At 35.5% G+C, this 26171-nt stretch overlaps 1 protein-coding gene and 1 long non-coding RNA gene across 2 annotated transcripts; one reads left to right on the top strand and one right to left on the bottom strand.

Annotated features, from left to right (window-relative positions):
- The first annotated feature begins 665 nt into the window (after positions 1-665).
- Vps26 (vacuolar protein sorting 26) lies at positions 666-7164 on the top strand. Its single transcript, XM_073974936.1, has 2 exons — positions 666-1046; positions 5590-7164. The coding sequence occupies exons 1-2, from the start codon at positions 900-902 to the stop codon at positions 6958-6960; spliced, it is 1518 nt and encodes a 505-aa protein (XP_073831037.1). The 5' UTR covers positions 666-899; the 3' UTR covers positions 6961-7164.
- LOC141397947 (uncharacterized) lies at positions 6991-13370 on the bottom strand. The gene is made up of 2 exons (XR_012411571.1): positions 9959-13370; positions 6991-9647 (listed from the first exon to the last, which is right to left on the bottom strand). It is a non-coding gene; the product is annotated as an uncharacterized lncRNA (long non-coding RNA).
- Between the last annotated feature and the right edge of the window lie 12801 nt (positions 13371-26171).

Raw genomic sequence — 26171 nt, 5'->3', positions numbered from 1 at the left:
ATGTTGAAGATTTTGACAGTTGTATAAAGGAAAGGTTACTGAAAAAGTGTTTCAGCAACATTTAAGCTTTGTTCCAGAACTAAAAAGTTTTTACAATTTTTACTACTTTTACACATTTTACCTGAAAACCCGTTCCTGTACACAAAAAAGTTGTAAAATGTTCACTTCTCTTTAAACAAAAATGGCGCGTCATTCAGCGCTCTGTTTAAAAACTTTTTACTCGACAATTTTGAGCGTGTAAAAAATAGTAACATGGATGCCGGCGTCTGATTGGCTGCTTCGCCGACTTTGACATTTGTTCCAGCTTTTTTGACGTTTGTTCCTAATAGCTGTGTCTTTTTACGTGATAATTAGTAATAATTATTACTAATGTTGCAGTTTTTGACAGTTGTACAAAGGAAAAGTTGCCGAAAAAATATTTCAGCAACATTTAGTAGTAGTCCTTTATACAGTTTTAAACAGCCTATGACACAACTTGCTCCAAAAGTAGTTCATTTATCTCAATAAACTCGAACCATGTTCGTTTTAATACACCGCGGTAAATCCCCCTTTCTCATATACAATTCAAACTAATATTGTAACATTAGCGCCATCTACAACACTTACACATACTAAAAATGCATAGTAATGAACAGCATTGCCATCTCTAAACATATTGCCACATCGCACTTGTTAATCAAAACATCTGGCATCACGGCCTCAATCTGTCAAACTTATCAAAAAATCCACAACTAATCAAAAGAAGCAAAAGAATTTTTTTCTCAACAAAACGCCCAAAAATTTACAACTTTTTTGTTAAAAAATTTAATTTGTTCTAATTGTTTTAACAAAATTGAAACGCTAAACATTCCGAAAAGTGCACAGTGCATAAATTATAACAACACAAAAACGGATCCATCATGAACTTTCTGGGTTTTGGACAATCGGCTGAAATCGATATTGTTTTCGATGGTGCTGAAAAAAGGAAAACTGCTGAGGTCAAGGCAGAGGATGGGAAAATTGAGAAAATGTTACTTTACTACGATGGTGAAACGGTGTCCGGAAAGGTAAATGACCCATAAATGTAAATAGAGTTACATTAGCGTGTTATATAAAGAAAAAACGTTTGCAATTTTATGTCCAAATTCGCGGAGATAGATTCCTTGGGGAGGAGTAAAATAAAATACCGACAGATCGTACACTTTTCGACAGCAACAAGAACAACAGACAAACGTCAATTCATTGAACACCGGTCGGTTGGTTGGTCATATTTGTTTTAGAAAAGTAGTCACTTTTTTTATAACATATGCCGCTGACGCAGCAAACCAACTAACATACTGACGGACACTTGTTTTGTTAATTAATTTGTTGTGCATTCAATTCTATGCTTATTGTGAGCGTTATTGAGAAGTCTTCATGTTTTGTTTTGTTGTTGCAAACGGTGATCGTTACGTTTCTAAGCATTTCTATTAAGAAAATATCATAAGCATGCACTTCTGAACTGGCTGGGATGCTCTTTCTGTTTTTCAATAAGTTTTTCAATTTATTTGTTGAACGGAAATATTACGTAGCTGCAGCAGCTGGTAGCTGTTGCGGGGCAGTGAAAATTTTTTCTGATATGACCTCCTTTAAATGCGACTTTTTTACATTTTTGGTTGTGATAACAATGTTTCAAAAGTTTTCAGTTCAGTATGTTCAGTATGTATTTGTTGTTAATGCATGACGCATATTAGTATGGACTTGAACACATTAGAGCGCATTCGAACATGTTTTGCGATGATTTCAGCTATTTAATCCAATTAGAAGTTCTATGATAAGGACAATCCAATGTGTTAAATAGTTGACACGTAGGATTGAAGCTGTCATCTTTGTGAAGTTTTCTTTTAAATTGCTACAAATCAAATGGCGAACCATAAACAAATATAGCCATTTGAAAGATGCCAACTCCTCATAAGAAATGTGCCTGTTTCAGAACATGCAATAGTCTAAAAATTTTTATTATGATAACAATTTTTCCTTTAAATAAATAAAACCCTTTAAAAATAGAAAAATTGGTTGTTGTTGAGGCAGCATGAAACCTATGTAGAAGGATAGTTTTGATGCCGGGATGCCGGCCGCTGACCGAAAAACCCTGTGGTATCGGGTCAAACTGATACGTAAGAACGCGCGGCCGTGGGATTGAGTAAAAAAATTCTTGCAGTTCTTTAACATATCAATAATGTAGGTCCACGTTTTGGTATAGAAATAACGAAAAATTATTTATTTATGTCCATGTTTTGGTATAATCGACATGTTAAGGTACTGCAGAAGATAACTTTCGAACAGATGAACCGATTTGGTCCAAAAATTTGGCAACGCGAATCGACGCTGGTCGCAATACGGAATAGACCCATTAGTTTAAGTTCGAAGATGGGTCATATTGTGCGCACGATAACTCTCGAAAGTAGTTGGGACCCACTCTCGAATCCCTTTGATTTTTGTTGTAACAACTTGCATTCGCCCCCATTAAGACGAAGATGATGCATATGGGTCCACTCCTTCAAGTACCTTCCACACAAATTTTCGGAAAAGTGCAGTTTAAGGGCTATCTCGAATCCCTTTGATTTTTTGGCATAAATTGAATACTCAACCAGCTGGCGGATAAATCTGAAATGTTTACCACAGGTAGATCTTTACGTCCTCATTACAAAAACATAAAGTTTGTTGGGGGAAGTCCATACTTCCCGAGATATGAGCCTCTGAAGTTCCAAAAATTCCTTTGTTAAAGCAAGAAAAAATGTTAAATTAAAAAAAATTGTTCTCGTGCCCTAAATTACACCTGTCCATAGGAGAAAGTCTCAAATCCCCGGCCGAAGGACGGCTACTTAGAAAAAAACTTACAATTTAAAAAAAATTTTCAGATTTTTTCCGCCAGCTCCGATTTTTTTGCTGCTCTGACTACGAATGTACAAACAGGGACCAAGTCCATACTTCCTGAGGAAATAGCTCGAAAGCTGAAAAATTCCCTATGACACCCTATGTTGTGGCTGGAGCGCACGATAACTCTCGAACGGTTGAACCGACTTGGCCTTTGTTATATTTTGTCCAAACTTAGTTTATGTTCAAAGATGGGCCATATCTGTCCACTCCTTTGGTTACCTCTCCTGCTCAAAAATTCCAAAAATTTGTTCCAAATGGATCCCCTAATATTTTATCAAAATGTAGTTCAACTTCGAAAATGGTCCATATCGGTTTTCTCCTTAGGGTACCACCTCCACAAAAGTTCAGCATTTTCGTTCAAGTGCAGTTTTAGGGTCTCTTCAAATATCCTTTGGAAAATTATCCCGATGCTACACCTTGTGGTCCTGTTCAGAGCGATATTATATTTTTCGTGGACAAGTCCATGCTTCGTGATATAGTGGTCCAAAACCTCTAAGTTATACAGTGACCAACTGAAATTAATGGAGAGCGCGCTATCTATCTAAATGAAATGACTCCCACAAAAAGATCCACTTCAAAAATGGACTATGTCGATGCATGCCTTCAGGTATCTCCTCCGAAACACATTTGAGCTTTATTCCAAACTAGCAGACCCCGGTCCGCGTTGCTGACCCGTCGCAATGAGTTTTAATGACAACCTTTTATGGACTTTATGCTTGACAATTCAAAAATAGGCATTTTCTAACTCACTTCTTCGGTCCATTGTCAGACCGAGGAGGATTTAAAATTTACCAACAGATTTTGTCTGTTACCTTTCTTTTCTCTTACGGACTATCGGATTTTTTCGTCCATTGATGCTGTTTAGGATTTATTATCGTCCATGTCCCCTGTCTTTATCCCAAAGCGATCTAACTATAAAAGTTTAAAAAATGGTGAAGTCGAATTCTCCCGCTTATTGAGACTTAAGCTAGGGTCACACTAGGCAAATATTTGCTTCAGCGACAGGGATTGCGTGTTTACTGAGAGCAAATGAGCATAAATTTCAATGCATTATTTACGCTCATTTGCTCTCAGTAAGCGCACACTGCCGGTCGCTAGAGCAAATATTTGCCCAATGTGACCCTAGCTTTACATATATGTTCTTAGTTCTTCATGGCTGATGGACCGTTGAACCTCACCATTTAAGGAAATTTGTAAATATATTGTTTTTCGGCAAATAAGATTGGTAACACGTTTTGAAAATAATAAATAAAAATTATTTTGGACCCCAAGTATCTTTGAACGAAATCCGTTTGAGACAATTTGGAGTCGATTTAAACATTTTAGATAAATGATGCGCACGATATCTTTCGTAAGGTTAAACCGATTTGGTCCAAAATTGGTTTCTCGAAATATTTTCCGGACAGATCAGTAGTGCGTTTCTATAACTCATTTTTGAGATACCGACAAAAATCGGTAAAATTTTTAATGCTTATAATTTCGGTAATTAACCGATAGCATCCACTACTTCGAATACCGTCCACACAAAATTTCAATTTTTTCCATCTTGCAGCTGAAGGGATCAAGCGGTTGGGTCCAAACTTTGTATTTCGTAATATTTTGTACAAACATATGTTAAGTTTAAAGATGGGCCATATCGGTCCATTCCTTCTTAGATCACCTCCTCCCCCATAAAAGTTCCATTATTTCAATTCACGATAACTCTCGGAAAGAATAATCAATTTGGTCCAAACTTTGCACACCGCAGTATTTGTTCCAGGCTTGGATCTGGCCAGAAAATGGACTATAGATCGGTACACGAAATTGAATTTTTTTTGCAATATGTTTTCCTCGAGGCCGCCTCTACTGAGTAGTTCTAATCCCTTATGAGTGTCAGTTGAGTTGTAGTTCAACTATTTTATATTTGTTGTAAGCAGTCCTCAAAAAGATGACTGGTGACCCTATTTTTCAATGCTTTATTACAAATACTAAGGCAGCTATTTCCACCTTTATTTTATTTGTCCTTCTGTATCAGAAGATTTTGATCATCAATATTTGTCATCGGAATCTTTGACACGTTGATGGTGGCTTAGAAAGCTAAGACGCCTGCAACCGTGTCACTTGGTTGTTGGAGTCCCATGTTCGAATCCCAGCCTGGCTCATGCTGAAATCATGTTTTTTGTTTTGCCTTGAGCCAGGCTGGGATTCGAACCTGGGACTCCAACAACCAAGTGACACGGTTGCAAGTATTGATGATCAAAATCTTCTGATACAGAAGGACAAATAAAATAATGGTGGAAAAAAGCTGCCTTAGTATTTGTAATAAAGTATTGAAAAATAGGGTTACTAGCCAGGTCGGACTAAAGGAAATGTTTTTAAATAAATGACTAACATTAAAAATAAAATAAATAATTCGAATATACAAATTTCGAATGATTTTTGATATAAAAATGCTAGTTTCCAAGCTTAGCCTTCGTTCACCCACTAAAACACCATTCAATATGCCTGATGATCGGTCTAACCACCCGTGAAACGTAGCATAGTGGTTGTATGTGTCGGGCTTCGGTGGATTCCTAATTTTTCAATGTACCTCTTAGGTCAAAATAGCTCAACTCGAAAGAGAATTAATTCAAATAATAGATTTTATTTAATAAACAAACTTAAAAAATGAAAACTTTTAAATAACAACAACTACGTTTTTTTTTATTTCAGGTAAATGTAACACTCAAAAAACCTGGTAGCAAATTGGAACATCAAGGTATTAAAATTGAATTCATTGGACAAATTGAATTATACTATGATCGTGGCAACCATCACGAATTCAAGTGTATTACCAAAGCTCTAGCACGTCCTGGAGACTTGCTACAGAACAACAGTTATCCATTTGAGTTTCCCAATGTGGAGAAACAATTCGAAATCTATAATGGATCGAATGTTCGGTTACGTTATTTCCTGCGTGCCACAATAATACGACGCATCAGTGATATCACAAAAGAGGTTGACATTGCTGTGCATACATTGTGCAGTTATCCGGATGTAAATAACCCAATTAAAATGGAAGTTGGCATTGAAGACTGTTTGCACATTGAATTTGAATATAATAAGAGTAAATACCATCTAAAGGATACAATAATTGGTAAAATCTACTTCCTCTTGGTACGCATCAAAATAAAGCACATGGAAATTGCCATCATAAAGCGTGAATCGACTGGTGGTGGGCCAAATACATTTACCGAAAATGAAACAATTGCCAAGTTTGAAATCATGGATGGAGCTCCGGTCAAGGGTGAAAGTATACCAATACGTGTATTCTTGGCCGGGTATAATTTAACGCCGACAATGCGTGACATAAATAAAAAGTTTTCGGTGAAATATTTCCTCAACCTGGTGTTAATGGATACCGAAGATCGTCGTTACTTTAAACAGCAAGAAATTACGCTGTGGCGTAAGGCAGATATACCACGTTATCATCATGCTCATAGCCAGCATCAACAGGTTGCGGTGGCGGCGGGTCACAATACACATCCTCAACACGCACCACCACATCTGGTGAGTGGTCCACCAGCACCAATTGCTGCAGGCCAACCATCAATGGTTAATAGCAGCGAGGTTGTGGGCGGCAATGTGGGACCATTGGCGGGTTCCACTACACCAGGGGCCATGGTTTCGGAAGGAAAAATGGGTCTATTTACACGTGAAAGTCCTAATCAGGAATTTTCCCAGCAAGACTCGTTGCCAACATCGCCGGTAACACCCACAGCTGCTGGTGGCATACCAATCGAACGTGGTATGGGTGATGGTGCAGCTGCTGTCAGTACTTCACCTGTTATGCTATCAACAACGCCACCGCCATTACCTGCAACAACAATCACCACATCAACAACAGAGGGCAGTAATAATTTAGCATCATCCATTGAAAACATCAAAGAATCGGACGACTTTCTAGACAATATACCACAGGGTGATGGCGATCATCGTGAAAATGAATCCTTGATGGATGGCGATGATAAACCACAAGTTGTGGCATCAAGTGACTTTTTGGATAGTGATGATGCTGTTACAACCGGTAGTGGTGGAGCTTGATATTATGGCCAAGCCAATTGAGTTTGTAACAACAATATAACAGCAGCAGCAACAACAACAGCCACAACCACCACTAACATCATCGCCATCATCAATAACACAACAACAACTATAACAACATACGATCAATTGCTGAATAAGATCGATCGTGTAAATATTGCATCAAGTGCTTAAGCTGACAACAACAACAACATCTACAACAAATGAAAACGAAGTGAAAAACATAAACAACAACAAATGAATACTAACAGCAACTTCAAAAGAACTTTTCATATATTAATAACGAAAGACACAAACACACAGACAAAACAAGAATACACAACACTAAAAATGAGCAACAATAACTGTTAGGGCTTATTTTATTTTTAAAAAAGACTTAATATTAAACAAAAGCATCTAGACTAAAATTTTGCAATTTTCAAATGTAATTTGAAAATCTTGGTGAATGTTTCCATTTTTAACTGGAAGCATCGTAATTATTCATTCCCCTAGAAACATGGTTTCAAACCAAAAATTTTGAAAAGTTTAAAATGGAAAGCATTTTTAGAATCACACTTTCCAATTACATTTGAAATTGGGGCAATAAAAATTTAAACTAAATGCAAAATAGTAAGGCATGCTATTGAGAAGGCTTAATAATTTAGTTAATTATACTTTAACCTATAAACACAACGGTTGTAATTCAACTTATTTTCTTTTATATCCTTCAAATATAGGTATCAAGAAATATACCAAGAGTAGATTTTCTGAACAATGAAACTAAGACATTTGTGATCTCAGAAATATTTCTTAATACACCAATCGAGAAACTCCTTGTATTGAATAACTGCGATTGTAGTAAAACATTTGTGTACTCTCCATTAATCAAATTCATATCAACGACAACTATTTATGAAAAACAATATTTAATAACTTTTCTCAAATTGTTATGTTCAATAACTAAACATTTATTTAATCTCATTGCAGGAAGGTAGTTTCCTTCTGCCCCAATGTTCCGATCGAAAACGCCTGACTCCCATCCAAAGCTGTTTTATAATCCAATAAGATCTTGGTTGCCAAAAACTTTAGTACATAAAAATCCGAAAGGCTTCAGAACTGTTTTATCGGATGATTACAGATTTGTATGGCAGAGCCGTTTTGAAAACCAAAACGACAATTTCCCCAATACCATTTAGGAATAACGCACATTGTGGCCAAAATGTTTTTTTATGTTAAAAAATCGATATTTTCCAAACGGGCGTAGATAGCAAATTTGGAGGGGATGGTAATCAAAAACCTCAAAGCGAGGGGTACCGTTATTTGGTTGATATACCAAACGTCAACTTATAATGAAAAATTTTGCAATGATACTACGTTACTCACTTAGATCCCCAAATATCAAATTTCATCCAATTCGGGTAGAAAATGTTGCCCGAAATCTTGAAAAACATAGTGTGGATGGTATCGTTATATGGTGGATATTTCAAAACGTGTATCGTTGTTGTCAGTTGTTATACCCTCAGCATTTATATTAACGAGGGTACATACACTTTGGTACGATAAAAATTTAGCCTCTTCGAAAAATGGTGTTAGACCTAGTAGTTGCAAACAATAGTATTTTTTCCAAACAAAACAAGTTCTAAGATAGGTCATCGTTCCGCTCCATAAGGTTCCTCCCTGACAAAAGTTCAAAAATTTTCGTTAAAATGAGGCGAGCGATAACTCCTGAAAGGAATAATCAAATTGGTTATATTTCTACCATATGTAGATCAGGTTCGAATTTTGACTATATCGTTTCACTTCTTCGAAATTTCACAGTTTTTATCTATGTTGCAGTTGACGACCAGATCTTGAAACTGTTTTAATGTAAACGTTTTTGCAGGGGCAAGTCCACACTTCCTGAAAAAATGGCGCGTAAGCTATAAAAAATCCCTACGGCCTCCAAAGATAGTATCTTGTGCTTTGCATATCGTAATATTTCTGTCAATCTCAGATCAAGTTCGGTCCACTTCTTCGGGTACCTCCAACAAAAGCTCTTGATGGGAGTATTTGATGCCGTATGAACAACATCGTTATATCATTATCAGACACAGGTCAGGTTCGAATTTGAACTATATCGGCCCACTACTTCGGGTACCTCATACAAAAAATTTCATTTTTTCGCAAATTTCTAAAATATTCCCAAAGTGCAGTATAAGGCTCGCATCCCTTATTTCGACGGAGCACGTTTTCTCAGGTGGAAGTCCATAATCCCAGAGAATGACCGAAAGCTGTAAAAAAACCCTGCGTCCACCAAGGGTTCTGGTGCACACGACAATTTTCGAACTGAGTATTCGGGTTGGTCCAAACTTTGCATATCGTCGTAATTCTGGCAATCTTAGATCGGTCGACTCCTCCGGGTACCTCCCACACATAATTTCAATTTTTTTTTTCGCAAAATTGCAGTTTAATTCCTCCTCTCAGATAGTTTTGAATTTATATACAACAGGCTGGCTTCGAGGCCCCTATTACGATAGTACATCTTTTTTCAGGGCCAAGTTCATACATCCCGAGAAAATGGCGGGGAATCTGTAAAAACCAGCTTCGGTCACCGAGGCTGGTGAGCACGACAATAGTATCAGAGTTGGTGCAAACTTTGCATATCGCAATATTTTTGCCAATCTTAGATCAAGCTGGAAGATAGGTTATCGGTCCACTCCTCCGTGTACCTCCATACACATAATTTCAATTTTTTCCCCCAAAATTGCAGTTTAAGTCCTCCTCTCAGATAGTTTTGAATTTATATACAACAGGCTGGCTTCGAGGCCCCTATTACGATAGTACACCTTAGGGCCAAGTCCATACTTCCTGGGAAAATGGCGTGGAATCTATAAAAACCACCTTCGGTCACCGAGGCTGGTGAGCAGGACAATTTTCGAACAGAGTATCCGAGTTGGTCCAAACATTGCATATCGCAATATATTTCTGCCAATCTTAGATCAAGCTGGAAGATGGGTTATCGGTCCACTTCTCCGTGTACCTCCCACACATAATTTCAATTTTTTCCCAAAATTGCAGTTTAAGTCCTCCTCTCAGATAGTTTTGAATTTATATACAACAGGCTGGCTTCGAGGCCCCTATTACGACAGTACACCTTTTTTCAGGGCCAAGTCCGTACTTCCTGAGAAAATGGCGGGTAATCTGTAAAAACCACCTTCGGTCACCGAGGCTGGTGCGCACGAAAACTTTCGAACAGAGTATCCATGTTGCCGCAGTGCAGCTTAATGTAGTTTTCAGTGGCAAGTCCATAGTTTCTGGCAAAGTGACCCGAATGCTGTAAAAATCCCCTTAGACCACCAAGCGTAATGACTGATGCCTACGACAACTTTCCAACGGAATATCCGAGTTGGTGCAAAATCGTAATATTTCTGCCAATCTAAGAGAAAGGTAGAAAATAGGCTATATCGGTCCACTTCTTCGGTACCTCCCACACAAATTTTAATAAAATGTCGCAAAGGTGCAGTTTACAATCAGCCCTTTGATCGTTTTGAATTGTTATGCAAACGGGATGGCATCACAGCTTCTTTTGCAACTGGGGCAGGACCATCCTTCGTGAGAAATGGCTAAAATCCTGTAAAAGCTTATACGGCCACCAAAAGTAGAGGCTGGTGCGCGCGACATCTGTCGAACAGAGTATTCTAGTTGGTCTAAACTTTGCATATCGCAATATTTCTGCCAAATTAGATCAATCTGTCCACTTCTTCGGGTGCCAAATTAGATCAATCTGCCCACTTCTTCGGGTGCCTCTCACTGATTTCAACAAAATGTCGCCACAATGCAATTTTATGTCTTTTTGCGGATCGTTGTGAAAATTTTGCAGTAAATAGTTTTCTTGGAGAAGTCCATATTGTCTGAAATAATTGTTCGAAGGATAGTAAAACCCCCTACCGCCAGTAACTAAAATGGTTAGCTCGCACTATAATCGTTCCAATGAGTAAACCATATAGCCGAAGCTTCGATTTTGTAACATTTCTTCAAATTTAATTCATGTCCAAAGATGGACTGAATCGGAACGTTTCTTTCTGGTACTTCTCACAAAAGGTTTTAAATAATTTAATTTAATTTAATTTTTATTTGACAAACACAGTAACCTAGCCCATAGGGCCAAGTATTTTTGCGATTTACGTCTAGTATTCTGACCGCGTTTACCATTTTAGCGCATGTAGACCTTGAAGCTTAATTAGAGCTTCAACTGTGTAATTTTATTTTTGGGGGAAGTCAACATGTCCCAAGATAATGAAATCCAAGTATTAACACTCAAATAGTTACATTTCGGTCGGTAAATCGATAAAATTAAAACACAAATAAATTTTCTTTTAGTGAGTAACAGTTCAGGAAATTTAAGACATTTCAACATTTTTACAGAAAAAATTTCTGTAGCTGGCTGGACTACGGCAAGGATCTCCATGAACTTGTATTGGTACGTTTCGAAAGTCAATATACATCTTTGTAATCACGACCTCTAGGACCATCTAAGTAAATTTTGAGATTTAAGATATTTAAAAAGGGTCTCCCAAGAAGTAAACTACAAAATATCTTCTAAATATTCAATACTGATGGAAAAAATCTCATACTTATTTTATTAAAGCCGCCCTTAGATTAGGTTAGAGTAAAATTAACTAAATGAATGTCCTCTCAAACATGTCTGAAACCGATTAAATTATTTTAAAATTAGAACAAGATTAAATATTTAACTAACTTTATAATGTATGAGGTGGTTTCAAAGTCAAACGATCCAGTCAAATTATAAATGTTTGTTTGCGAGAAATTTCCTTCCCACTTTCACTAACTCGTCAAATTAGAAAAAATAAAAAAGGAGAAGCCAATGAAACGGAGATAATGATGGACTATCGTAATTGAAATATTAAATAATGTATACGAATTATTGTTCCATATTTTAATTTCGAAAATTATAAATTATTTGTATGTTCCTGAACTGCAAGAATCTATTAATTTTTACTATTTTTTTCGATGTAAAAATTTTTAGATTCTTGTAGGTTTTGAAATATACATTATGTTTTCTTTTTTGTCTTCTCCCTGCCCATTTATAATAGGCGAGTTAGTGAAAGTGAGAAATTTCCCAAAAATGAACATATATAATTGCCTTATACATATGTGTTCTACATTTGATAATTATGCATTGAATGTTCACATTTGGACTTATTTGATTTCGAAACTTCCAAATATATTTAGTTAATCTGTGTGTGAGAGCGTGAGTGTTGTGTTGTGCATCTATTTCTAAAATGAAACTATGAATGAAAACGAAACTATTTTAAATTTCCGTTTTTATTATTAAAAAGTCCATAGTTTGTAAAAAAGTATTAACAGCAACAACAAAGTGAAAAAAAAAACTAAAACAACAAAAATATTGTTATTTTTTGTAGTAAAGAAACATAATCATTGAAAATCACTAAAACTCACACAAACATACATATAGAACAAATCTTTTTTGGAAACTAAATAAAAAACAACAAAATTTAAACACTATAATAATTATAGCCTTAAATTAAAAACAAAAAATAAGCCCTAATTCCTTGTATTCAAAAAAAAAAAATCCTCGAACTTATTTTCTGTAATGCCTTTTCTTTACACCTAAGATCGATCTATCCAATCTTAACTGTAAACATTTTTATTTAAACAATTGTTTTATATTTAAATTTAAGCACATTGATTTATTTTTTGGCGTCTTTAGGTTTTCCGAATTTTTATTTGCTTTATTTAATTCTTTGTTTACAACAAACCATTGCTATTCTCTTTTAATATTGTTTCTCATTTTTCCTGCTATATAATTTTTTCTCGTTTTAATTATTATTATTATTAATAATTATTATTCTAATTGTTTATAAACTATTATCATATGATTATAATAAAATATTATTATTTTTATGGTATTTTTGCATTAAGCAAATAAAAAAGAAACACAAAACCCCCTATATAATTCCAATTTGTTAAACAAACTTCAACATATTAGAATGAAAGAAGTAATCTTATTAAATGTACCCCCTCTCCCAACCTATACCAATCCTTCTTTCTCCTTCCCCTCCCATATGGATGTACTTTATTTAATAAGTAACAATAAAAAAGAAACAGAAAAATAATTGCGCAACGCATTAAAAACAACCACACCAAGTAATAAAAACTCAAAATAATACTGAATAAATAATAAACAGAAAAATAATCCAAACTTTGTAAACGAGACAACATCCCCTACTTGAATAATTTTGAAAGAAAAAAATGATAAACAAACAAAATATTAATAAAAAACAAACCTAAATCAATATTTTTATTTTGTTAGTTTTTAAGTAAAAACAACAACAACAAAAATGATATATTACAAATATATTATGTATTAACCAAGTTATTTAAAAATTTAAATAAAAAAACCAATAAAAATCAAAGGTGTTCGTTTTTATAACTAGTTTTAAGATAACACTGTGCAAAATTTTTAAGATAATCTTGTGCAACCAATTGGAGCCGGTGATTTTTTGAAAGTACAGACCCAAACGACGAAAGCATGGGGGTTTGTTGTGTCAGATGCAGCTTGGATTTTATGCCCCATCTAAACATGGTTAAATATTAGTTTTTTAAAAGAATCCTGGGTTATACACTCCACGTCAGTAGAATAGAACACCTAAATTTTTGTTAATGCTAGCTTATTTATTCCGAATCGAATGAATCTACGTTTTTAATCTTGTAGGGATTTAAAGTCGATAATGTTCCATATCAAACACAGAAAAAATTATGTTTCTAGCTCTTCGCGAAATGATTTTCTGATCATTTCTCTGATTGTACAATGAAAAATAGACGTTTATTTGTAATCATCAGGATAGAAAGTCATATTATTTTCGCGAATTTTCTTTCAGTCGATAAAGCAGGGTTTCTGATCATTTTTCACCAAAGAAAACCTATAAACAATTCCGCGGACACCGAAATAACAGCGTTGAAGGTTTTAAATTGACAGATAATTGAAACATTTCGAAATATCAATAGGAGTCGCGCAGTTATGTCATATTTCTTCACAATAAGATAGAATATGACACAGACAACCTCGACGGATATATTGGAGTGCTGCGGATGCTGATAACATGGAACATTTTCAAAATAATTATGAAAAATGTCAAAAATTCTTATAAAAATGTTTTGTTCAATAAAATGATTTTTCCTCGAACAAGTCTGCCGTTGAAAGGTTTGTAAATATACTCCACATTCAGAGGGAGGTAATCTGATATGTAGACAGCGGAATCCTATGCAAATGCATATATGGTTAGGACGGTCGTAGAGAAAATCTGATTAGACAGAAACTCGTTTTATTACAAAATAAAACAAATTAGGCTCAGAAATTTTTGCATATTTTGCATATTCTGCATATCGTGCATATTTTGACATATTTGTACATATCTGCATAAAATTAGCATATGCAAAACCATATGCAAAAATATATTCAAGGTTTTGTGGTCTAAATATCCCACCAATATGGCTGAAATTTGGTATTAAGTCTTCGTTAGGGGTATGCAACTTTACAACTGAAATCTGTCCGCATAGGTCCACGTCTTCATATAGCCCCCATAGAACAGTACCTACCGATATTCGGTATTTTGAAAGTTGTAGCCTTAATATCCCACCGAAATGACTGAAAATTGGTATTTGGTCTTCGTTGGGGGTATAAAACACTCCACCTGAAATTTGTCGGCATAGGTCCAGGTCTTCAAATAGCCCCCATAGAATGGGACCTCCGGATTTTCGGTATTTTGAAGGTTGTGGCCTCAATATCCCAACGAAATGACTGAAATTTGGTATTTAGTTTTCGTTGGGGGTATACACCTTCGCACCTGAAATTTCTCGTTATAGGTTCACGTCTTCATATAGCCCCCATAGAACGGTACCTCAGGATTTCTGGTATTTTGAAGGTTGTGGCCTCAATATCCCTCCGAAATGGCTGAAATTTGGTGCTAAGTCTTCCTTGGGGGTATAAAACTTTCCACCTGAAATTTCTCGATATAGGTCCACGTCTTCATATAGCCCCCATAGATCGGTACCTCCGGATTTCTGGTATTTTGAAGGTTGCGGCCCCAATATCCCTCCGAAATGGCTGAAATTTGGTATTAGGTCCTCCATGGGGGTATAAAACTTTCCACCTGAAATTTGTCGGTATAAGTCCACGTCTTCATGTAGCCCCCATAGAACGGTACCTCCCGATATTCGGTATTTTGAAGGTTGTGCCCTCAATATCCCTCCGAAATGGCTGAAATTTGGTATTAAGTCTTCGTTGGGAATATAAAACTTTCCACCTGAAATTTATCGGTATAGGTCCACGTCTTCATATAGCCCCCATAGAATGGTACCTCCCGATTTTCAGTATTTTGAAGGTTGTGGCCTCAATATCCCACCGAAATGACTGAAATTTGGCATTTTGTCTTCGATGTGGGTATAAAACTTTTCACCTGAACTTTGTCGGTATATGTAGGTCCACGTCTTCATATAGCTCCCATAGAACGGTACCTCCCGATATTCGGTATTTTGAAGGTTGTTGCTGTGGTTATACATTTCTCTATTTTATTGACTTGTCTGAAGAGAATTTTAAACAGAAAAATTGTACACACAAACAGTTTTGTACCTATTATTGAAATATTTGTTGCATAAGAAAATATGTAAAATGCATAAATTTTGCATATGCAAAAATTTATGCATTTTGCATAATTTTGCATATGTCATATGTTTTGATTGCAATGTAATCAGAAGCCAGAAATATACACAGTCTCAAAATTTGACATGAATCGGAACAAAAATAGGGGTTGCATAAAATTCCGCTGTCTACTAATATGAAAACAACCGCTATTTTAATACAAATCGGGGTTTTCGTCGATCGGACCACAATTGTGGCATTTAGAGAATTTTGGTGAAAATGCGTCTTTGCATGGGTTAAACTTAACAGATCGACATAAAATTTCATATATAAGGTTTTTGGATCAAATGGAAACAATGTGGGGGTAGGAAATCAAAAACAAAAACTTTCTTTTTGGTTTTTTGGGTCACTTTAGTGTATATATCCTCGTTAGCATAAATGGTGAGGGTATAATGATTGATTTTTCTCTTGCTTATGGCAACAAATTATGTGAAAACTATACGATTTTTTGTTAATAGCTCTTCCTGTTGGTCCTCAAAACAATATTCGGTCGAAATATACAACGTTTATTGACAATTTATAACAAGTATAGACTAAAATAAGAATTACCTACTACTTTGAGGTGACAATAAATGTATTGCATAGGGAAAAGCAGTACTATAAAACTAATCATTTTTGAAAATTTTTGTAGTCATTGTGCATTTTTATGACTTTTGCGGCTAATAATGGACTAACAGTATTGAATGTGATAAAGTTCAGTTATAACAAAAGCCGTCGTGGAGGGTCTTCAGACAGGTAAAAAACGTATGAGACCATATTGACAATAAACTGACGAATCGGTCGCAGACAAGTACGCAAAGAATGAATATTTGACTCAATATGTATTGTCGGATAATGGACTAATGCAAAACAAATCTAATAAATCCCATCAAATATGAAAATTATTAACCTTCTAGAAAAGCTGGAATACCGAATTTTTGGGTACTATATTTTACCAAGCAAAAAAGTATGCAAAATCGGGTTCACGGATATACACGATGTGTCTTAAACAAATTTAAATGGAAGGTGCTTACACCTGGGAAGTTTTTGCAGATTCTGAAACTACAATGCTCATAGATGAGAAATATCAAGAAACAAAAAAATCGCCGGAGGGATTTTCAAATAAATCGCGATTTTAGTTCGCATTTTTAGGGGTTCTGCTTGGAAACCGCGAGTCCTATGTAAATGGGCCTAAAGAAAATGTTGTAGCTGTGAAAATTCTCCACAAGATTGACCTTTATGCTATTTTCGTAGGTTTACCGTTTTTGAGATATAGAAGTTAAAATTGAGACAATGCCACTGACTGTATCGCCTCCTTATAAAACAATATCATGCGCAGTGCGCTTTAACTAACTTTTGATGAAACCCGCTTACACATGGGAAGATTTCGTGGATTCTGAAACAGCAATGTTCATAGATAAGAAAAGTAAAAAAAAAACAGAAAAAAAAATCGCCGGAGGGATTTTTAAATAAATCGCGATCAAAATTCACAATTTTAGGTTTTTTTAGGTTTTCACGATTTTGCTTGGAAACCGCAGGTCGTATCGAAATGAGTCTAAAGAAAACGTTGTAGCTGTGAAAATTCTCTACAAGACTGTCCTTTAGGTTTTTTCGTAGGTTTTACCATTTTTTGAGATATAGAGGTTCGGTTCAAATTTTTAGGTTTTTATCTTAAATCTTCAAGATTTTGCTTGGAAACCGCAAGAAGCTGTGAAAATTCTCTACAAGATTGGATGATTTATTTTTTTTCTAGGTTGTACCATTTTCAAGATATATAAGTTTAATTTGGAAAATTGCAGTAAAAAGGAGGCGATACACTCAGAGCATTGTCTCAATTTGAACTTCTATATCTCAAAAACGGTAAAACCTACGAAAATATCATACAAGTCAATCTTGTGGAGAATTTTCAGAGCTACAACAACTTCTTTTGGCCCATTTACATAGGGCACGCGGTTTCCAAGCAAAATCGTGAAAACCTAAAGAACCCCTAAAAATGTGAACTTAAATCGCGATTTATTTGAAAATCCCTCCGGCGATTTTTTTTTGTCTCTTGATATTTCTCATCTATGAGCATTGTAGTTTCAGAATCAGCAAAAACTTCCCAGGTGTAAGCACCTTCCATTTAAAATTATTTAAGGCGCACCGTGTATAATAATGATTGGGAAGACATCCCCACTAACATCATTAGGAAATATTTAATAGTCATTATTCTGAAAGTCGGTAAAACGGGCTCAAACACGTTCAAATACCACCATTCCAAAGGCCAGATCATGGCTTATTAATATTATTTGTGTAAGTTGCTGATGTAGTATAACAAAACTAAACTGATTAATACCTCGGGCCAAACACCTGATATCAACCCTTATACATTTTAGTGTCTAAAAAAACATTGTTCCACAACATCCCGTACGGGACAAGGGAGACTTCTCTCATATCAATGAGTGCACCCCGATTCATATTTAGCTCAATGATATGGGACCTACTGTTTATCGCCGAGTCCGAACGGCGTGTCCTAAGACACCACTTGTAGAGAAGTTTTACAAGGTGTAAATACTCAGGAAATGTCGCCAACATCACTGAGGGTACTTTGCCACCGTTGAAAAATGTTTGATGTTGCCTGGCCGGGGAATCGAACCCCCGACCTTCTACGTGCAAGGCGGGCGTGCATACCATTGCACCACGGTGGCACCCATTGGCACCCATTTTAGTGTCTAGTTTAAGAAAAACTTCGAAAAAAGTCCTCCAACGAAAGATCAAGATTTAATAAAAATTGGGGAACCAGTACCTTTAGAGTGTAACATTCCGAGCCTTTAATTTTGGTTTAACTAAGCTCATTACAGCTCCAATGAATGTCCAAAGTGGATAGACAACCCATTAAGGAAAGTAATTCTCCAAAAACACGTAGATTTAGTAATTTTTGCAATACATTTATTGTCACTCCAACTAGTAGTTAATTCTTTTTTTGATCGTATTTTTATAAATCGCAAATAAACTTTGCATATTTTGACGGAATATTGTTTTGGGGACAAAAAAAAGTCTAGTTTTTACATAATTTGTTGCCATAAACAAACAATTAATATGCAATTTTTTACAATGTTGGCCTATGCAATACATTTGTTGTGTAACTGTATGTAGAAATTTTACAACCAAATTAAAGTCCATATTTACCGTCGGCAATCTTCCTTGCGGCAATTGTCAGTTTGAAGGAGGGACAAATTGATAATTGCCGCAAGGAAAATTGCCGAATGTACATATGGACTAAGTATAGCCACCAATTTTTCGATAAAGTTGTGGCTAAAATGCAGGTATCGATATGCTCTAATATACAATTTATTGTAAGGAATGCAGGGAATAGTTGCCAAAAAATGAGATTGGTTTAGAAAACGCCAAAATGCAACTACTATGAATAATGCATAATGTCATAAGAATGTGGTTCAGGCTCCGATGGAATAAACAAATGGAAGGCGAGATAAAAAATCATCATATTCAAATAGTGAAAGTAACACAAAAAATAGTGAGGATTGGAAAGTGAATAGGCATCAGCACAAATTTCTGTAAAACATTGCAATGACTTGAATTTACTTTTCATATAACCGATAATAACAGTCACTTGATTTGGAAAAGTTTAAATCTTACAGGAAATATGAAAAAATGTTTCCAAAAAAATTGGAAGCGCGCTAGGTGGGATATATGTACATACATATGTAGGTTGTAACGTATTCGTTTTGTTTTCAAATTTTTAGATTTTTATTTGAGTTTGTTTTTATCTCATATGTCCATCAAGTCAGTGAAGATCAACAGTACAGTGACAGCAGTAGCAATAACAATATCAGCCGTTAACTTAAAATTGCATTTGCATGCTGATCACAAAAAGAGCGTTAAACGGACTCCCGAAAAAAAACCTGTCGGTTCGATGCAAAAATGCAAATATTTATACAATAACGAGAAGAATTTTCTTGGAGAATTTTTTAAAATATAAGCATTTTTTGGTTGGATATTAAATGGATTACTAAAATTCTACGACTTAAGCGTTTGGGTGAATAATATTATTAGTAAAAAGCGCGAATAGAGATAATGGTAACTACACATTTTTCAGATGTAATTCGAATCATTTTAGTTGTAATTCGAGAATTACATTCCATCAATGGATTTTTGAACTGTAGTTAATATTCGTACATTTTCGTGTGTCTTTACGACATTCAAGTGTACCGAAGAAAATATCATAAAACTATGCGTTAAAAATAATTGCCATTCACCACTATTGTTTTTTACAGTGTTTTATTTAACTTCCTTTGTTTCACGCATTAGTTAAGACGCGCCGTGTGTTTAGTTCAAACTTAGTAACTCGTTTTTAACATAGTTGCAGTTGACCAATCGAACTAAAACTTTGCACATTTTTCAGATTTGGATGACAATACATGAATATGAAACCAAAACCGATATGGGTTCATTTTTTCCTATAGCCCCCATATAACGGTACCACCCGGTTTCAGGTATTTTGAGTATTATATCTTCATTCTTAGCCAGAATTGTCTGTAACTTGGCATTTAGAAATCACAATGGTACAGACAATTTCCCACCAAAAATTGGAAAAGCTTAGGTCCAGGTTTTGGTAAAGCCCCCATATAACAGTACTACCCGATTTCAGGCATTTTAAAGTTTTTATCAACATTTTCGGCCAACGTTGACTTAATTTGGTTGGTTTGGTAAAAATAAAAATAATTTAAAAAAAAAATTAAGCTACAGTGTTTTATTTATAAATGCACTTAAAGCTAGAAAATAATTTTCGCTTAGCATCAAAGCTTTAAACGGCAAGCATTTTATTTGAGCGATTCCATTATGAAGACGAATATACTACTTGATGCTAATTATTTTCTAGCTTTAAGTGCATTTATAAATAAAACACTGTAGCTTAATTTTTTAAATTATTTTTTATTTTATAAAACAATTACTTGATTCCCTAACCTTATAACGAACATATTTGAAATATTTTCAATTAAGAATAATTTTAATAACTGTTTGCTGTTACTGGAACAGCTTAAATTAATTAATAAATATGTAAATATTTTGAGATGCACCACAGTTAGGTAGCAACAATTAGTGTGTTGTTGTGTTAAGACCTGAATTTAATTAAATTGTGGGTCTACGACACGTTCTACTCTTTTATTAATTTGCATAAATGTTTAGATCAAAAGTCTACGTATGAACAAAACTGGTTCATACATTTTGAACTGTAGTAACGTTAATTCTTTGTTCTATGAGAAACAGCTACTGTGTGATTCCCATTGAAGACGTAAATACGATAACATTATAATTACGATTTTATTTACCAAAAAATAGACATAATTAGTAAAAATTGAGTTTGAAATCTACACACACACACACATGTTCCCACAAATATCCCCAAAGGGACAATTTAGACTTCTCTTATATCAATGAGTGCACCCCGATTAATATTAGTTTAAGGGGTTATTCCTAGTTGTGCTGGCAAAAAAATCAATTTTCATATTTTTTCTGAGAAAACTACCAATATTTTTAGGTAAATCTTTTATTCCTATGAAAGATCACATCTCTAACTACCTTGGGAATTTTTGTTGTTGAAAAATATTGCACAGTTTTGTGGTAAATATATTTTAGTGCGCGTTTTAAAAACTTAATAATCTTGTCTTTAAGCGAGACAGAATTTTCAAATATCTATTTTAACAAAAATAATGACCTGTAAAAATCAAATTTTCGATTTTAACGAAAAAATGGACGGATTTTTTTTACCAAAAATCATAAAAAAAAATAATTAAAAAAATCTGTCTCGCTTAAAGACAAGGTTTTAATGTATTTAATAAGCTCACCAAACTATACGAAGATCGGTCTATCCGGTTTCGAGCTATCGTTGGCAACGACTTTAAAAATGACATTTAGAGATAAACGCGATTTTAGTTTTTATTTCGGTTTACGTGAATTAAAAATTCCTGGTCCATACAGGAGCTCTTTCGCCGACGATGCAGCTTGTAGAATGGAAATTTGGAGTTGCCTTCGCAACATTCTTCCTTCACGAGTGCACTCAGCCGCACGTCTCTCTGCCAGTGCAATTCGTGCTTGGTCGATTTTTACACCCTACACCACCCTGTGGTAAGGGTATTATGTTTTATTGCATTTGTATGTAACATGCCTAAGGAAAAGAGATAGACCCATAGTTCCTTCTAGGGATATGCATAGAATCACTTTCTGAGTCGATTTATGCATGTCCGTCCGTCCGTCCGTTCGCAACGTACAGGTCGCAGTTATTGTTCGATTTGGCTGAAAATTGGGGAAGATCATTTTTTTAACCTAATGAAGAACGGTATTGCTTTTGGTAAAAATCGGTTCAGATTTGGATATAGCTTCCATATATATTTTCGGCCTACTTGAAGTATTTGATGCACCAAACACGTTGTATCTGTCTAATTTTGATGAAATTTGGAATGTGTTACGGAATTAGGTCTATAGATAAATGTGCAAAAATATATCAAAATCGGTTCAGATTTGGATATAGCTCCCATATAAATTTTCGGCCGATTTTAGGTATTTGGTGCACGAAAGACGTTATATACTCGTATGTCCGATCTCAATGAAATTTGGAATGTGTGACGGAATTTGGTCTAGAAATAAGTGTGCCAAATAGTATCAAAATCGGTTCAGATTTGGATATAGCTCCCATATATATTTTCGCCCGATTTAAGGTATTTGATGCACCAAAGACGCTAAGTATGTCTAATTTTGATGAAATTTGGAATATGTGACGGTGTTTGGTCTAGAAATATATGTGCCAAATTATATCGTAATCTGTTCACATTTGGATTATATATTTTACCTATTCACAATGGTGTATGGTATCATATAGTCGGCCCCTCCCGACTTTGATCCTTTCCTTATTGGTTTTTAGCATATTCGTGTGCGTTTTGTCCACAGCTCACTCCGATCGAGCTCAAATAATATAACAATGATTTTGTATCTTCGTTAAAAAGACCAATAGCAATGTAAGCTGCTAAATTTACAACGAGTGCTCCACTTAAAAGGGTTATGGGGCAAATTTTCCAAATAAGTTGGTTGAAGCTTTCGCTGCTATTTTGATAGAAGCCGTCGACGCATCTTTCGAGTAAAGACTCTTCACTTAGATCGTTGTATATAGGTCTAAGAGCATCCACAACATTTTATGGAAGTGTTCTGAAATCGTGTATGAAAGCCTCTTTTCTTGCCCGAGCGAGTCTTCAGCGGTTGGACATCTCTCATGACGTGGATTTGTATCGCTTGAACTGTAATGATGCAATGTCGCCCATATTGCCTCATGCATATCGTGAATTGAATTCGAATGGCGTCGAATTGCAAGTCCATAGTAGACAGTGAGCTTGTCAATCTATTTTCCTGTCCACATTCCTTTGCCTCCAAGCTTTTTGTACATATTTTTATACCCTCAGCCCTTAGGCTAAAGAGGGTATTTACACTTTGATACGACCAAAAATGTGCCTCATCGAAATAATGGTTTTAGACCCCAAGTATGTTTGTACGATATCCGTTTCAGACAATTTTGAGTAGATCTAGCAAAGTCCGTCCGTCTGTCTGTCGGTCTGTCTTGCTGGCTGGTGCGCACGATAACTCTCGAACGGATCAATCGATTCGGTTCAAATTTTGGGTATCGAAATATTTTGTCCAGATTCGATTTAAGTTCGAAGATGGGCCATATAAGTCCACTCCTTCAGGTACCTCCCCCACAAATGTTCAAAAATTGTCGCAAAACTTGTGCGCACGATAACTCTTGTAGGGAATAACCGATTTGGTCCATACTTTGCACGTCGAGTAATTTCTACCAAACTTAGATTAGGTTCCAATATGGACTCAATCGGTCCACTCCTTCGGGTACCTCCCACACAAAATTTGGGAAAAGTTCAGTTTAGGACCTGGTCTCGAATCGCCTTGGCTTTTGTTGTACCATCTTGTATTCACTGTCCCCTATACGAAGGTACACGTTTCCTCAGGGGCAAGTCCACACTTCCTGAAAAAATAGCCTGAAAGTTGAAAAACAAACCCTATGACACTATGTTTATGGGTGGAAGCGCATGATAATTCTCGAACGGAAATGCCGGTTCCGGCCAAAATTTGGCCTTCATAATATTGTTTCCAAACTTAGTTTAAGTTCGTAGATAAGCCATATCGGTCCACTCCTTACGGTACCTACGCCACAAAAGTTCAAAAATATTCGGAAAAATTGTGGGCACGATAACTCTTGATGGGAGTGACCGATTTGGTCCATACTTTACACATTCTCATAATATCTACCAGATATAGATCAGGTTCGAATATGGACTATATTTGTCCACTCCATCCGTACCTCCCACACATAATTTTGGATAAGTTCACTTTAAGACCTGATATTGAATCACTTTGATTTCTGTTGAAGCAACTTTTACCTTCGCTGCCTCAATTACGATGGTAAAAGTTGTTTCAGGGGCAAGTCCATACTTCTTGAGAAAACAGCCCGAAGGGTGTAAAAACCCCCTATGGCACCCCCATGGTCTATGTCGGTCCATTCCTTTAAGTACCTTTTCAGCAAAATTTTTGAACTTTAATCCTAATCAACATTTTTGTCGGTTCATACGAGACCAAAATTTTGAAACCCCCTAAATACATAAGTTTATTGTGAAAAAAAGTGTTTCAATTTGCACAGGCTGAGGGTATATCTCTGTCGGCAAAGTCGACTGATACTTTTTTACTTGTTGGGTTAGTTTTAGGCACTGGGAAAATCAGACAACTTACATTAGGCGAGTTTACTTGCGAGGCGAGGCATATGGTAACCCTTTGCCTCTCAGCCCCCTCTCTCACCTACAAACTGACAATTGCCGCAAGTAAACTCGCCTAATGTAAATTGGAACTAATTATAAATTTCCCAGTGCCATAAAATACCATATGAGTCATAAGATAAAGTCCACACACGGAGATATCGATACGCTCAGTAGGCAAGATGCACATTTAAGTGTAGGGACAAACAACCCTCAATGTGCTCTGCTAAGATTAGGCTAGGTTAGATTAGTTTATGTAGCTCTTAAATAAAATATTTTAAAATAAAATCAGAATCGAAATAGCAATCGAACCGTTAGGTTGGTTGTCGTTTCTTTTCTGGCCTTTACAGTTACTTTTTACTAAACTTCGAAGGCGGGACCCCATACGCTTTTGGACGTGTCCGATACATTCCTTCTTTATGACTTCTACCTCGCCATATGGATTTGAATTTAATAGAATCCAGTTCAGGGAATTCCCAACAGGTAGCCATTGTGAGGTACATTAAAATTATGCAAAAAGAAAAGGTATAATAAACCAATAAAAAACGCCTAAACACACAAACATTGCGGGCAGGGTTTAAAATGCTAATGCCATATTAGCAAAAGCACCGAATATTTGAAGCTTTGCCTGCTAAAATTTATTCGAAATATGTTTAGCAACAATGAACAACGGCAACATGTAGCAACAAATTTCAAAAAAATATTAGGTGTCTCTTTTTACTTACTAAATGTTGCTGAAACACTTTTTTCAGCAAGTTTTCCCTTATACAACTGTCAAAATCTGCAACATTAGTAATAATTATTACTAATTATCACGTAAAAAGACACAGCTATTGCTAGCGATGCTGATGCTATTTGATATTGTTGCTATAATAAAAAAGCATCGGACACGCATACTCATATTTTGCAGCACATATGAACAACACATATCAGAAAAGATAATAAGCAACAAAGTTTTAACGGCTTAGCCATTTTTTCAGCAAACAATTGTTTTTGAGATCAGAATTACCCGTGTAAGGCATGATATAATTTATTCCACTTTTTCGTTCAAATGACATGTGAATTTTTTGTTGGCAACTCTAATCACAAAACCACCCTCGGTTGCTAATTCGCTCTTACGAATGGTCAGCCGACTGCTAAATATGTAGCGTGGTTGTCGATTATGCCTAACGAAAAAAAGATTAGGCATAAAAACGAAATAAGCAAAACTGAACAAAAATAAATATGCGTTCGGTTGCTTTTTTAGCCGTGTGTGTCAATATTGTGTAGCAGTTGAAGTGCACAGCTAATGCTAATATTTTTAGATACTGTCTTTTAAACCCTGACTACGGGTTCTCCACTTTGAAGGGGCATATCTCAGCCAGTTTTGCTCCGATCGACTTGAATTTTTTTGCGGCACACTCTATACTACCTGTACTTCAAAATAAGCCAATACATTTTTTTTGAAATTGTGCTACAGTTCTATTGTCACAAACGGAATAACAAATCAATATTGTCGAATAAAGCTAAGCAATGAATTGCAGGATCACATTGTATTGTATATAACAATTATACAGAAGGTTGCTGATGTTCAGTCTGCATTTAAACGTGTTTGGAATCAAAAGTTTAACAATCAGTATTAACGGTTTTTTTTGTAATTTTTCGATTTAATTTTTGTGTGTTGAAAAGAACATTTGAAAAAGGAGCTTAAAAAATGTGATAAAGTGCTGCATTGACTATTC

The sequence above is a fragment of the Musca autumnalis genome, unplaced genomic scaffold (assembly GCF_047663935.1).
Source record: "Musca autumnalis isolate F117 unplaced genomic scaffold, ASM4766393v1 scaffold_3, whole genome shotgun sequence".
Classification (NCBI taxonomy): Eukaryota; Metazoa; Arthropoda; class Insecta; order Diptera; family Muscidae; genus Musca; species Musca autumnalis.
The sequence above is the reverse complement of the archived record's forward strand: the minus strand, read 5'-3'. Positions and strand labels throughout refer to the sequence as shown.